Source organism: Bubalus kerabau, chromosome 2 (assembly GCF_029407905.1).
Source record: "Bubalus kerabau isolate K-KA32 ecotype Philippines breed swamp buffalo chromosome 2, PCC_UOA_SB_1v2, whole genome shotgun sequence".
Classification (NCBI taxonomy): Eukaryota; Metazoa; Chordata; class Mammalia; order Artiodactyla; family Bovidae; genus Bubalus; species Bubalus kerabau.
In genome coordinates, this window is record NC_073625.1 from 134,435,719 (window position 1) to 134,451,311 (window position 15,593).

Here is a 15,593-nt window from a genome sequence, read left to right on the forward strand (position 1 = left end):
TACTGTAATCATAGTAGAGAGAGTCAGCAGTAATCAAAAATCGTAGAATGTACTCGGATGCTAAGTTATACATGGGAGCAAATTAACCTCAAAATCTTAGTGGCTTAACAGTACTGTGGCTATTTTTCACTTGATCAGTCAATTGTGGATCCACTGACTTTCCAGGGTGGCTCTGACCCAAACAGGGACTCAAGAATCTAGTTTGCTTCTGTACTGTGACTGTTCTCTCAAAACCTGGCATCCAAATTGGAGGATCACATACTGGCTCTTAAAAACTTTGAGTTAGAAATGACTGCAGCCATGAAATTAAAAGACGCTTACTCCTTGGAAGGAAAGTTATGACCAACCTAGATAGCATATTGAAAAGCAGAGACATTACTTTGCCAACAAAGGTCCGTCTAGTCAAGGCTATGGTTTTTCCAGTGGTCATGTATGAATGTGAGAGTTGGACTGTGAAGAAGGCTGAGCGACGAAGAATTGATGCTTTTGAACTGTGGTGTTGGAGAAGACTCTTGAGAGTCCCTTGGACTGCAAGGAGATCCAACCAGTCCATTCTGAAGGAGATCAGCCCTGGGATTTCTTTGGTAGGAATGATGCTAAAGCTGAAACTCCAGTACTTTGGCCACCTTATGCGAAGGGTTGACTCATTGGAAAAGACTCTGATGCTGGGAGGGATTGGGGGCAGGAGGAGAAGGGGACGACAGAGGATGAGATGGCTGGATGGCATCACTGACTCTATGGATGTGAGTCTGAGTGAACTCCGGGAGTTGGTGATGGACAGGGAGGCCTGGCGTGCTGCGATTCATGGGGTCACAAAGAGTCGGACACGACTGAGCAACTGAACTGAACTGAACTGACACACATTATTTTCTTTCCCAGCCCAAAGTCAATCACAAGGGCTCATTTAACTGCAAGTGTCTAAGGAAATGTGGAGTAGCACATGCTTATTTGGTGAGCAGTATAGGACCTTGCACTGCTTCTTCTTCAAGTATAAGTCTTATTTTTAGGAAGGTGCAAAATAGCAACAACCTTTCAATAACATTTACTTTTTATTTTATTGGCTCACTCAATGTTGAACGTTGCCTTTTCTCCATTTTGGAATATTACAAATCAAGATATGAGCAATTATGGATATATCTTTTCATGGACATTGGTTTTATTGACTTGTGTAAATATCTAGGAGTGAAATGCCAGAGTCTATGGGCAGTATATTATTAAATTTATAAGAAATGGGAGAACTGTTTTTGTTGGTTGTATCATTTTACTCTCCTACCTGTGGTTTATGAGAGTGTCAGTTGTTCCATATCCTAGCCAACATTTGTTACTGTCAGTCTTTTTCATTTTAACTGTTTTTCCCTGGTAGCTCAGATGGTGAAGCATCTGCCTACAATGCGGGATACCCAGGTCCAATCCCTGGGTCGGGAAGATCCCCTGGAGAAGGAAATGGCAACCCACTCCAGTACTCTTGCCTGGAAAATTCCATGGACTAAGGAGCCTGGTAGGTTACAGTCCATGGGGTCGCAAGAGTCAGACATGACTGAGTGACTTCACTTGACTTCAAAATAGCTTGAACCTTAGTGTGACTTAGGGGGATAAAGTCAGAGTAACTACACAAAATAATCCATCTTTTGGTGGTTTTTACCAAAAAACCCCACACAAATTGTAAAGAAAAATCACTAAAAATTGTAAACAAAGATGAAATAATTAAAGCTGCCTTGGAATTAATTTCAGAATTCTTGTGGACAATGATGCTATGGAATAGGAGAAAGTTTGATGATGATTTGGTACTGTAGATTCTGCTAAAATATGTTTTGCTTCAAAAATTGGTATCCAAGCTGAAACAATTGAACTTTTAAAAATAAACTGTTGAAGGACCCCTTTTTATATGCTCAAAACTTGTACTCAAACATGTTGAAGACAAACATTGATCTAACCTCTCACTGATTTTTGTTTACAATGTTTGTGAATTCATGTTTATCTGAAAAGTACAAACAAAAATATTTTCAACAAGATGATGAGTTTTTAGTGAACAGAATAGCAACCGAAAAGATTAATAAATGTGGTGAAATCTATCAGATATAAAGTTGGAAGGTGCTTATTTTCTGAATTTATTAGTTAATACTGCAGCATTTATTAAAAGCATTCTACATGAAAAAAAAACTGCCTTTTTGCTTAGTATGTTTAACAGGATGGTAAAAATGATCACTTGTGAATGTTTTTACTGAAAAAAATACTATAAAATGCTTAGGCATAAACCTACCTAATGAAGTAAAAGACTTGTTTGTACTCAGAAAACTATGATGCTGATGAAAGAAATTGAAGACAACACAAACAGATGGAAAGATATACTGTGTCCATGGATTGGAAGAATTAATATTGTTAAAATGACAACACTACCCCATGCAATCTACAGATTTAATGCAATCTTTATCATGGAATTTCACCAGGCGAGAATACTGGAGTGTGTTGCCATGCCCAGGGGATCTTCCCCACTCAGGGATCAAACCCACGTCTCCTGCATTGCAGGCAGATTCTTCACTGCTGAGCCACTGGAGAAGCTCAAAATATGTATGCATAAACAGAAAATTAATTCAGAAAAACTGTTAGTTGTCTACCTAGGCATGATGAGTTATTCTCCTTAAAGGGCCCGCATACACTAGCTTTGGGTGATTGCTAAGCAACCATTGTATTAATTAAGTCATTTCTAGAAAAGAGTCAATTTGGTTTGTCCTTGGTAGTGTTGGATGGTGTGTTTCAGCCAAAGAAACTGCCTTAATTTCCTGCAGTATTTGCCTACTACTAGGGTACATATTCAGAGAAGGCAGTGGCACCCCACTCCAGTACTCTTGCCTGGAGAATCCCATGATCGGAGGAGCCTGGTAGGCTGCAGTCCATGCGGTCTCAAAGAGTCAGACACGACTGAGCGACTTCACTTTCACTTTTCAGTTTCATGCATTGGAGAAGGAAATGGCAACACGCTCCAGTGTGCTTGCCTGGAGAATCCCAGGGACGGTGGAGCCTGATGGACTGCCGTCGATGGGGTCGCACAGAGTCGGACACAACTGAAGTGACTTAGCAGCAGCAGCAGCAGGGTACATCTTGCTATAAATAGGTCTCCTTGACATTTTAATTACAGTAAGTCCCCTACATATGAACAAGTTCCATTCTGACAGCAAGTTTGTAAGTCCAAGAAAGTTAGCCTTAGGTACCCAAAGAACACGGTCAGCTATATAGTAGTGTACTGTAATAGGTTTATAATACTTTTCTAATAATATATAAAAATAAACACAAAGAATAAGGAAAACATTTTAAATCTTACAGTACACTACCTTGAAAAGTAAGGTAGTACACTATAATAGCAGCCATACAGGGCCTGGCATCCAGTGAACAGACAAAAAGAGTTACTGACTAGAGGAGGGAGAGGAGGTGGGAGATGGAAGAGCTGAAAGATCCTCAGCAGTAGGAGATGGAGCACAAGCTACAATTTCACTCAAACCTGAGGTTGACGGAACCCGTGTTGGCATCTTTGGAAAGCTCTCAACTTGAAGGCTCATATATAGAGGACTTACTGTAATGCTTAAAAAATAAGCACACAATGTTGTGAATGTAGTTAATGGCACTGAACTAAACAGTTAAAAATGGTCAAAATTTATGTTATGAATATTTTACCCCCAAATAGTCCTATGGAAAAATTTACAAGTTAACAGAATTTTAATATTAATACTTGGCTCAGCTCATCTCTCATTGTCAACCCTGAATGTGCTGAGGTTGACTACGAAAGGATGTGACATTATAGCCTTAGCCAATCTCTTCCTAGTCTTTCTTGTCATGCAGGTGAGGTTGAGGCGTGGGGTGGGGAGTGGTGGTGTGCCAGAGAAGGTCTCTCAGTTCAGTTCAGTCGCTCAGTCGTGTCTGACTCTTTGCGACCCCATGAATCGCAGCACGCCAGGCCTCCCTGTTCATTACCAACTCCCGGAGTTCACTCAGACTCACGTCCATCGAGTCAGTGATGCCATCCAGCCATCTCATCTTCTGTCGTCCCCTTCTCCTCCTTCCTCCAATCCCTCCCAGCATCAGAGTCTTTTCCAATGAGTCAACTCTTCGCATGAGGTGGCCAAAGTACTGGAGTTTCAGCTTTAGCATCATTCCTTCCAAAGAAATCCCAGGGCTGATCTCCTTCAGAATGGACTGGTTGGATCTCTTTGCAGTCCAAGGGACTCTCAAGAGTCTTCTCCAACACCACATCTCTTGCCAATTCTGCTGTTGCGTAGAGGGCAAGTCTGCGTGTATGTTTTCTTGTGTGATTGGAGACCTCTGAGTTGGCAGCGGCGCGCTATTCTTCCTTCATCCTGGAGAAAGGAGCAGTTTAAAGGTTCTGTCGCAGCAGGTGGGACGATCCTGGATATTCTGGCAGCTCCCCTCTGCCACTCTTAGCAGGCAATCAGCGGACGGAGAGCAGGGCTGGAATGAAAAAGGGGTTTGGATCTCAGAGACAGGAGATGAAAGTTGCGAAAACTCTGCCCAGGTTTCTGCTCTGGATCAACTTTCCAGGTTATAGGATGAACAAACTCTTAAGACTGGCGGTGGTGCGTCCTCCCTGTGACTCGTGCCTTTGTTCCCCACGCCGGCTTAGAGCCGCTGCGCTCACAGTCCCCGCACCTGCCGGGTGCGCACCCCACCCTCCCGGCGTGCTGGAGCCTTCTCAGCCGCCGCCGCCGCCGCGGGCCCTGCTCCACCAGGCACATGCGCACTGGCGACGCCGGGCCGGCGCCTTCAGTCTCCTCCTCCGCCGCCTCCCGATTCCGCAGTCACTTCCTGCAGCTGTTTCCCTGTGGGTCCGTTTGGACTGACTTTTGACAGTCAGCCTTCAGCTGTGGAGGGGGCTCTGCCGGGCCAGCCGAGAAAGTTGCGCGGAGGGAGGCGGAGTAGAATCGGGCCGAGCCGGGCGTGGAGGACGGACGGCGGCGGGCGTCCGGGGCAGGCGCGGCGCCCAGACTCCCGGCGCGTCCCGGGGGTTCCGGTAAGTGCAGGCGATCGCAAGTCTCGGGGCATTTAGGACATTTAGGAGCACCGGAGCGACCAGGCTAGCAGTTCCTTTCCGGTGCGGTCTTTCCACCTGCCCTCCACGTGACCGGCTTGCGGTGCTTTTATTTATCTGTTTGTTTTTAAAGCATTTCACGTGTACTGTTTGGATCCTCTAGCTGTGCGGCTGCCTTGGCCCTAGCGCTTGCCCCCGCCCCGTGGGAGATCCGGGATTCCATCTTTCGTGATGGCATCCTCACGGGTGCGTGAGTGCGTGTGCGTGTATGTGTGTGTGTGTGCGTGTATGTATGTATATGTGAGTGCGCTCTCTTGTGTATGCATGCACGTTTTAGAAATGTAAGATATATGTGGGCGATGCTGAAGTATATGTAGCTCTGATTCAAATATGTGAAATGTTTCCTAGGATTCGGGCCAGTCATAACTGAGACTGGAGAACATTCACCAGTTCACCAAGGCCTCTTCTTCCCCAGGTTCTTGCGTTCTTTTGGGTCTTCCTTCTGTGATATACCTTACAACTGATTATTGTTTTATTTTCCTCTCTCATTCCTTCTCGCTGTGTTCTGATGACCTCTGAATAATGCTCACCGTCTTTCCCTCATTTTCGGAATTCCCAGTTACAGACTTCCCTAGTTTCCTGAGGTGCTAGTAACCTGTTCTCTTATTGTGTTTCCTTTCCTCCGAAGATTTCTCCAAATGAGAAAGTGGTTGTCTTTAATGCAGTATGTAAAGAGTAGGCCCCAGTTCGATCATGAAAACTATGCTATATGATCATTCCTTTTCTTTAAACAGGGTAGACTGAGAAGCTTTGATTTTCTTTATTGTCGCCTCAACCCCTTCCATACCAGGACATTAACCACCATAAATCCTTCATTTATGCTACTTCAAGCATCAAATTGAATGGCTTTTATGATCTGAGGAATATTTTATTTACATCAGGCACCAAGTTAGTTTCTTTTAATTTAATGCAGTAGTTGAACAGACCTGAGTCCTATATGCTTTGAATCTCTTTATATTCCACCATATCTGCTTTCACCGAAGGCTTCGTTTTTAGATTTTTATTTTATGCTAGTTTTTTTTTTGCAAGTATAGTAATACCTGATGTAATTGTCTTGCATGGATACTTTTGGGGGAGTTAACATCATTTTGATTGTTAAATATTACAAGAAAGAATTTTGGACTATCTAGGTACTCTTTAAACATTAAAAGGTAAAATGTGATAATGGGTAAGTTTGTACTGTATGAGAATTTTTTCTTCAATTCAGGAGATTTTATCAGGCCTTTATTATGATGGAAGCCTGTAGACAACGCTGGGGGAGACACATGCTGGTATTTCCTCAAGTGGGAGTGAACTTTTATAAAACAAGTCCAGACATGTCTAGGCCATCGGTAACATTTGATTTTCTCTTTATATTGCGTATTTCCTTTATCCAGATGTTTTAACATGCTCCTCCACCATTTATCTCTGAGCTGGCAGCTTGTCATTGGCACTTTGGTATCCTTTTGTTTCTGTACAGGTGGTATATGTAGTCTTTTAATATTACTAATTGTCATGATTAGGTAGTTAAACTTTTTAAAAAGGGGTGTTTGTCCCCATAGTTTTCTTTTTTAAAATATCCGTATTTGCCTTTGCTTTCTGAATGCCTTTACTTGGTTTAATTGAGAGGAATAATGTGATTATAGAGAACCTGACTTTTTAAATGTTCTAAATCTGTATTGCTTTTTAAAAAATATTCTCAGAGGTATGGACAGCATATTTCTGCTTGAGAATAAAATAACATTATTGTTTTTCTAAATATTATGCTTAATGAGAAATATTGTTGAATACTATGACTAATGATGTATGTACTTTGCCATTTAGTACATTATTTTCCCATTGCACTGATAACCTCTCCTGCTCTAAGAGCCTGAATTTAGTACAAAAACTGTTATTTGGTTGCAATTTACAGGTGTAGATACTTATTAAATGTGGTAAAAGAGACTTAACTTTTCAAAATTGTTCTTGGTTGATTTTAGTAAATCTATTATCATAAAACCTATACTTTTCTATTGCAGATGGAAAATTTTGGCACTTAAAATAGCTATGTTCTATTGACCAAAAAGAGGTTTTAATAGTATTGAAAGTGGAAGGAATAGAGGATTTTGAGATAAGGATTTTAATTTGGGTCAGTTAGAATCGTGGGAACTCAAAGTGCATAGTGTGGTTCATTTTGAGATACTCAGGGTTAGGGGCTTCCCTCATAGCTCAGTTGGTAAAGAAATCACCTTCAATGCAGGAGACCCCATTTTGATTCCTGGATAAGGAAGATCCGCTGGAGAAGGGATAGGTACACACTCCAGTATTCTTGGGCTTTGCTTGTGGCTCAGCTGATAAAGAATCCGCCTGCAGTGCAAGAGACCTGGGTTTGATCCCTGGATTGGGAAGATTCCCTGAAGAAGGGAAAGGCTATCGACTCCAGTATTCTGGCCTGGAGAATCAAATAGTGCATGAAGTAAGCGTCCAGTGGAGTACTGGATCATACTGCCAGGGCCCCAGTATAATTCTAGTTCCTCAGTCATTTCAACTATTTGCTTTCTCTTATAGTCTCCATTGTTTCCCTCAGAAAAGACCCAATATGTTCCAATCCCAGTTCAGTTTTACCCGTTTCTCCTGCTTCTGACCCAGATGGCAACTTCTAATCTTGAGTATCTCAAAATGAACCACACTATGCACTTTGAGTTTCCACGATTCCAATTAACCCAAATTAAAATCCTTATCTCAAAATTTACCTCTAGAAAGAGAAAGAAAATACTCTGATTTTATAGGAGACTAATGAATACAATCTAAGGCTACAGGAGGTGGGGTCTTCAACTTGAGCCTGTAGGGTGCAGGCACGTAATATGAATAGAAGCAGCAGGCTGAGTGGGCACTTGAGGTGGCCTAGAGAAGACAAGCTTGGGTACCCAGGACAGTGCCTCTCAATACTAACTAGCTGTTGTTGCCCATGTAGGACTATGGTCCAAGTGTTGTCAGATCCCCCTTTTATCTAGAGGAGCCACAAATCTTTTGATTTTGAAATGTTGACAACCAATTCAATTGAAAAATGAAAGCAAAATGAAACACTGTATATTCCAAACAGAGCACATCTGTGGCTGCGTGTGGTCTTCAGGTTGTTTGTTTGCAACCTCCACTTTGAAGATTCATTGGATCAATTATTTCGGTATCACTAGTTGATCAGAAGGTACATGTTTATTTATTTTTGTCACATTTAGTGACTCAAGAGTTTTTCCAAGATATTAGAGTATATGTCTAATATTAGCTATTACATATATAGAGTTCCTGGATAGTTAAGCTAGTTCTAGAAGTGTTTGCAGTAGTTTGAGCAGTGACACTCTTGATTTCACTGTTTTTGATATTATTTGGACGGAAAGACTAGTTTGCATGAAAAGGAGATATTTGCTAAGGTTCTCTGCTGGTGGTTTTTTTTTTTTTTTTTTTTTGTCTATGTATGATTATCATCAAGAGTGTTTTAAGTGTGCCTGAGGGAAGGGGTCTGGACTGGGTGACCTTTGATGTTCATTTCGGTCATGTGACTTTTAGATGTAATTAGCCATGGATACAATGCTATTAATGTTCATGGGCCAGAGGGACTGCAGTTGGAACTGTGCCAGGCAAAATCAAGCCAAATCCATAACGCTCTTCTCAGTGGAAGAGTGTTGTGTCAATGTGGATTAACAGATGGGGGAAGTGTGCCGGATGAGGGAAAAGAAAGGGAGTCCCAAAGATGGTTTGGAGAAGTAGAGGAAGGAACCTATGATGTGGTCATTTACATGTCATATTGCTGATGACACATTTTTAAGTTTTTTTTTTCAATATTTGCTGTTGATTCAGATTTGAAGACATGACTTCTCCTCATCCTTTGGATGATGCCCAAGGCTTTTCTACCCAATGATCCTCTTGCAACACGCCGGGCTTCCTCCGCCTAAGCGGCCCTCATCCTCTCCTCCTATGTCAGTGGCCGCCAGGTCTACAGGAGCCTTGCAGCTTCCACCGCAGAAGCCTTTTGGGCAGGAGGCTTCCTTGCCTTTGGCTGGAGAAGAAGAGCCACCTAAGGGAGGGGAACAAGACACTGCCCTGGAGGAGCTATGTAAGCCCCTGTACTGCAAGCTCTGCAATGTCACCTTGAACTCAGCGCAGCAAGCCCAGGCTCATTATCAGGTAAGGGAAGAAAAGAAAAATCAAACATCTAGTGGGAGAACATTTCAGGGCTCTGCCTCAATTCACAGGTGTCTCTGAAATGACCATTTGTGCCTGGAATAATACAATGGCTAAGCATTTGGCTAAAAGCACAGTGTTGCTACTTTAAAAGAAAACATCACTTTTCGTGGAATGGGATTTCTTTCAACTTCCTACACTTAGCTGTGTGGCATCAGTTTTCCTGGGGTTTTGTGTGCATGTGTGCTCAGTTGCTTCAGTCACATCTGACTCTTTGTGACCCTATGGACTGTAGCCCTCCGGGCTCCTCTGTCCAGGGGATTTTCCAGGCAAGAATACGAGAGTGAGTAGCCATTCCTTTTTCTAGGGGATCTTCCTAACCCAGGGATGGAACCCACTTCCTTCACATTTCCTGCATTGGCAGACAGGTTCTTTACCACTGGTGCCACCTGGGAAGCCATCTGTTGTTTTAGGCAAATAAAATCACCTATGCATGTTTGAACCTGTGGTCCTAAGGAGGTCAGGTGTTTGAAGTATTGTGTAGCATACTCAATTCAGTGTTAAAATTGCCTGAAAGAATTAGTTTTATAAATATTCTCTTCCAGCTAATGCAGTTTGTATCAGTTCAGAATATTCTTTGTCTATGAATCTTAAGCTTTTCCTTTTGACCTCTGTCACTGCTAAGGAAAACACAGGTATGTTTCTTGATTGTTTTCTGTATATAAAATTATATCCTCTTTTTTTTTGAGAAAAGAGATCCAAGAAGCAATTGAGGCCAAATGCCATTGAATGAAAATATGTTTTCTGGGTCATATTGATTTGACTATTTATTCTCTGCATGAATATCTGAAATAATAGGACAGTATGGTAGAAGGATGACTGTTAGGAAGACGTTTCTCCTGTTGTGCCTCTGTAACTTCTGTCAAGTTTTTATTTACTCTGGGTGTAAGTCTTTGCTGTTTTGTTTAGGGCTGATCTTCAAGGTGGCTAATTGCGTCACTTTGTGACTGTACATCAGAGACATTTTAATGGTGAATTGTTTTCTTTGGGATTTAGGGGAAGACATGTTACTTGTATGGAGTTGCTGTTGTTGGCCTTATTTTGCCCTCCAACGCAAAGAGTTAATTATATCATCCGATCTTGGCAAGTGTCGCTGTTGCTCGTTGACCAGTGTGTTCGTCGCTCTGTCATGTCCGACTCTGATCATTATTGGTTCATAAAAGCCTCTTCTGGATTTATTTTACGTTTCTTTCTTTTTCCCCACCCCCTACTCTCATTCCCTCTGTGTATCACTTCCCATGACAATGGTTTGACACGGGTTCTTCTTTTGCCAGTTTTACTTTTCGGTTGTGGCCTGTTAGGATGATCCATGTCAAATTCAACACACAGTGCTATTAATAGCTTTTGTCTTCATTTGTTTCTGTGGAATGTTTGGTTTTATGGCCTACGACTCATGAAAATCAAGCCTGGTTTCTAAAGTTTTGATTTTTAGCTGTTTAAACCATTAACTTTGGAGCAAGTTAATTGTGTGTCATATACACATGTAAGTACCATTTACAGAAAAGTTGTTTACTTTTATGAGGGAAAACTCTTGGGCAATATGTAATTTAAATATATGTACATGGATTGTACATACACCTCCTGCCTTTTCCTTCCTAATATCTCTTTGTGACAGTGATGGATGCTTCTGGTTATGCATAGAGAGAGTTCAATTTGATCAGAGTCATTGGATTATAAAGCTTAAACTAGATAAGAAAGAGAACCAGAATTTATGTAGGTTTTTTCTTTTCTTCTACACTTGTGTGTATGTGTGCTCTGAACGTTTTAGCTGAAGAGTAATATATACTTAATTTCAGCTTCCTCAGTGATACAGTGAATATATGAATTAGAAAATATAAGAAAATGGAATTAAATTTTAGATAATCAGAATTTTTAAGTGGAAAAGTTGGAGAAGGACAGCCTGTTCTAGAAACAATTTAAGCAGCCAAGAACTGAGGAAAAAGAGAGTAGAGAAGAAGCAAACTGGTACCTAGAGAGTGGAACCTAATAGAAAACAACAAGTGTGAGTGTAATAAAAGCCAGTTCTTCAGAGCTCAGAAGCAAAGATTTGAATGAAACCAGTGTTACTGGTAATTCTTAGGGGAAGAAGTTTTCTTCCTCTAAGAAACAAAGCAAGCTGTTCATGTATAAAAGTACAGAGCAGTTTCATTAGGATAGCATACTGCTAAGTCGCTTCTATGCGACCCCATAGAGGTAGCCTACCAGGCTCCGCCGTCCTTGGGATTCTCCAGGCAAGAACACTGGAGTGGTTGCCATTTCCTTCTCCAATGCATAAAAGTGAAAAGTGAAAGTGAAGTCGCTCAGTCGTGTCCGACCCTCAGTGACCCCATGGACTGCAGCCTTCCAGGCTCCTCCATCCATGGGATTTTCCAGGCAAGAGTACTGGAGTGGGGTGCCATTGCCTTCTCCATAGGATAGCATAGAAGAAAGCTAATCCAGAAGTGAAATCTGGATTTCAACCTGAGAGAAATGTCAGCATGCGAGAGTGTGGATCAAAGAGTAGATCAGAATAATAAATAATTTGAGTGTGAACACAACATATATGGGTGCACCAACATAGAAAAAAAGCATAGAAATGTTATCCTGAAAGATACATCGAAGACTATACCAAGGGTACACGAATAAGCTGTGATTTAGGAAGTCTTCTAGAGACAAGGGTAAAACTAATGAGTGAGGCTTACTGAGGACCAGAAATAGGCAGAATAGCAATTATTGTGGACTGATACAGCAAGGTGGCTGATGAGATGATGGAAATAAAGTTTTATTTCAACTCTAAAACATGCTTTGTAATTTTTTAATACTGACTGATACCAAGACCACAGATTCATTATGTGTGAGATAAAATGGATCAGTGGTAGCCTATTTATAAGCTAGAAACACATTCATGTGAGGTAATAAATCACAGTTGATTACATTACTCAAAATGTTATGGTCAGTTGATGCCATTGTTGAAATGTCAAAGTTTCAAATTGCCCAGGGTATTGTAAACAGCCTTCAGTCTGGTTTGCGTGGTGTTACGGTAGAGACTGACCATATCATGCTCCAGTAATCCAGGACACACAATGGAAACTGCTCAACAAATACTTCCCTTTAAGCTCACTGAGATTTTCCCCTGCCATCCTTGTGTTCCTAAGCTGGGGCTGCCTTAGTGATGACCCATGCATATCAGTGGTCATCACAGATTTAGTTCTATTCCCAGGACTTTTTAACCCAGTCAGCTTGCTTCAAAATACCCTTTGCTATTGTTTGATTTTTAATGACGGTACATATTTTTGTGGTCTCAAAATGATGACTTTAGTTATAATTTAAAGTAAAACCTTTGGAGGAAAAATATGTATTAAAATCTGTCTGTAGGCTTCAGGTGACTTAGGGTAAGCCAGACATGGAGCAACATAATACTGTTTCAGCAGCATAACTGCCCAGAGGAAGAATCACTTTAGGATAGAAGGTCAGTAATAGAAATTTTAAAAGCAAAAAGCATTGGATAAATTTTGCTAAGGCCTCTACATTTTGAAATAACGTCAACCATTTTTTCCTGTTAATTCATGTAACTCATTTGAAAAAGAACTAGTTATTCAAGGTACATTTTAAAAATCTGTCATCAACATAGATTTCTATTCGTAATATTTAGTAGCCAAACAACAACCTACCATAGTAAGTAGATTAATTTGAAAAACACAGAACACAGGGGAAAAAAGTAGTTCTAGAATTGAAATACATAAGGTAGTGACCTTAATTCATAATTCAGAGGATACAGCTGATGTTATCCCCAAATTTAAAGTACTGATTTTGGCACATACATTTTTACGTTGATCACCCAGCTTTGGATGATGCTAGCTTTGGATGGCATAATCTCTAATGTCAGCTAATTTTTATGTTTTTCGCACCCGCCCCCCCCCCCCCTCAAATTTCCCATTTGATTGTTTTCCAGTTGAACTTGCAGTGTACTGAGAGTGGTCAAAATAAACTTTGCTGGTGGATAGAAGCTCTCTGTGACCCTCTTAGCTGGATCTCACCACCTTTCTGCTTCCCTGTCGCATCCTGCCTACATCTTGCACGCTTAGTCACTCAGTCATGTCTGACTCTTTGTGACACAGGGCAGGCGGATTCTTGACTGCTGAGCCACCAGGGAAGCCCCCTCCCTACCTGGTTTCTTTGCATTTCACAATAGATATCCTTTCTTCTTTACAAGGCTGATTCTTCACCCTGTACTCGGGATTTCATTACCTGTCATCCCTTCTTTACCTCAATCAGATTAAAAACATGCTCAGGTTTTTTCCCCCATGTCAATAAAAATAGCGACAACAACCTTCCCTTTCCTTTTAATTCCTCTTGTTAGCAATCTTTCTTTTCTTCTGTCCTTAAGAGTTCTGCTGGATATACTTGTCCTCTTCAAGTTTTCATTTCCCTACCACCATACTCTGGTTTCCATTCCGGTATTCTAGTGAAATGGTCCTTTTCAAGGCTATCTGTGACATTAGAGGTGAAATCTAGCTCCTTCTCACTTAGCCTCTTTGTAGCATTTGCACTGGTAACAGCTTACTCCTTAAAACATTCAAAGATATTTTTCTCAAAATAATGCCTATAGAATAAAAGATTTATAATGAAAAGCAGTAATCACCTGTTCTCACTTCCACAGCTATGCCCTACCTTTTCTTCTCTATTCTTCTTTCTGCCTCCCATCTTGGATTGGCTCTAGTTTTATTTTGACAACATCAAGTTTTATAATATTTTTGTTTATTCTATAATCAGATTAAGTTTCCTATGCTTGATATTTGCAAGTTGACTTGAATTGTTAAAAATTGATATTTAGCTTTTGTATTATTAGTAGGGAAATGTTCAGTGCAAAGCTATTTATTTCTTTCTGTTTCCAATGTCATGGTTCCATACCACTTAAAAGAGATGTTCAAATGGATAGCTCTTTCTTGAAAGTCACCAGTTCCTCAAAATCATTCCCTTTTAGTTTCCTTCAGATGTGTATTATAACTTTGAAATAGCTTTTTGTTTTTCCCTGAGTTTCTCACACTTTCTTAAAAAAAATAGAAGATTCTTATGCCTTAAAAAAATCTGCTGCTGCTGCTGCTAAGTTGCTTTAGTCGTGTCTGACTCTGTGCGACCCCATAGACGGCCTCCTACCAGGCTCCTCTGTCCCTGGATTCTCCAGGCAAGAACACTGGAGTGGGTTGCCATTTCCTCCTCCAGTGCATGAAAGTGAAAAGTGAAAGTGAAGTCGCTCAGTCCTTCCATGGGATTTTCCAGGCAAGAGTACTGGAGTGGGGTGCCATTGCCTTCTCCGTAAAAAAAATCTACTAGCTTCTTAATCTTTCTTTTTATTGTTTATAATCCATTTCACTCATCTTCATGAAACCCACTGATTGCTTGTTCTAATTTGAACCAGATACTTTACATTTGTATCATGACTTCATTGTGTATCTTTTTTTGTTTCCAGTACTTTTTCATTGCTTTCATTTTCCCCCTTCTTTTTCTTACATGATATATCTTTATCATATCCTCATTTTCCCCTCCAAACTCTTGATCACTCTATATATTGTGTGGAATCCCCTTTTTGCCCCCAGATCCTTCTGTCTTCTTGCTCCATTCTCAACTGGTTGCCCTCTGTGTTTGCTGCACAGCTGTTAGTTTTGAATTTTTCTTCATTGCTCTATGGCTTAGGTTGCCATTTTCTAAATATGCATGTTTTCTTTTTTTTATCCTGTTTTGTTGGAGTACATCTTCACATTACTTGAAGGAAGAAAGGATAAATATAAATGTATATTACAGCACATTTCTCTCTCTTTAAAGTGAAGTAGTAATGAATGGAAAATAATATTTTTCTGAGATACTTTTATGTGTCTAAAAATGTCTGTATTATAACTTCATACTTGACAGTTTAGTTCCAGGTTGACTATTATTTTCCTAAAAATGTTAAAAGCTATACTGCATTGTGTGTGCATGTATACCTGTTGGGGGCCGGCGTGAGGCACTCCGCCCGTGGCAAAGGTCATGAGGAAGGAGGCTCAACATACGCAAAGGCGGGATCGAGCCTCAGGAGTCCCCCTGGAAATCCTCGAGCATCTACCCCCATAACCAGAGCCTGCCTACTTTACTACTTTGTGCTCTCACCTACACCTCTGGCTTTACGGGGGGCTGTCCCCCACCACCTCTTTCGGAGAAGGAGTTAACTTAGAGCTCCAGTTAATAAAAACTCCTGGGTGTGACAAGAGTGTTTTAACCTACAAACTCCTCTGAAGGTTCTCTAGCCTGCCTGACAGGCTTGTCCGGCCACATGTGATTGCTC

The 15,593-nt window shown here is 41.0% G+C and overlaps 1 protein-coding gene across 3 annotated transcripts in view; it reads left to right on the forward strand.

Moving 5' to 3' along the window:
• Window positions 1-4,769: 4,769 nt before the first annotated feature.
• The window catches only part of ZMAT3 (zinc finger matrin-type 3), a 40,088-nt gene continuing 29,264 nt past the window's right edge, over window positions 4,770-15,593 (forward strand). Inside the window, exons 1-2 of one of the 3 annotated variants that reach the window (XM_055568997.1) lie at window positions 4,770-5,020; window positions 8,912-9,238. In XM_055568997.1, coding sequence (XP_055424972.1) covers window positions 8,969-9,238 — 270 coding nt within the window. In that variant the 5' untranslated portion in view covers window positions 4,770-5,020; window positions 8,912-8,968. Of the gene's footprint in view, window positions 5,021-5,134; window positions 5,285-8,911; window positions 9,239-15,593 lie in introns of those variants that run through there. The other 2 variants (XM_055568999.1, XM_055568998.1) reach the window with 2 other exon arrangements.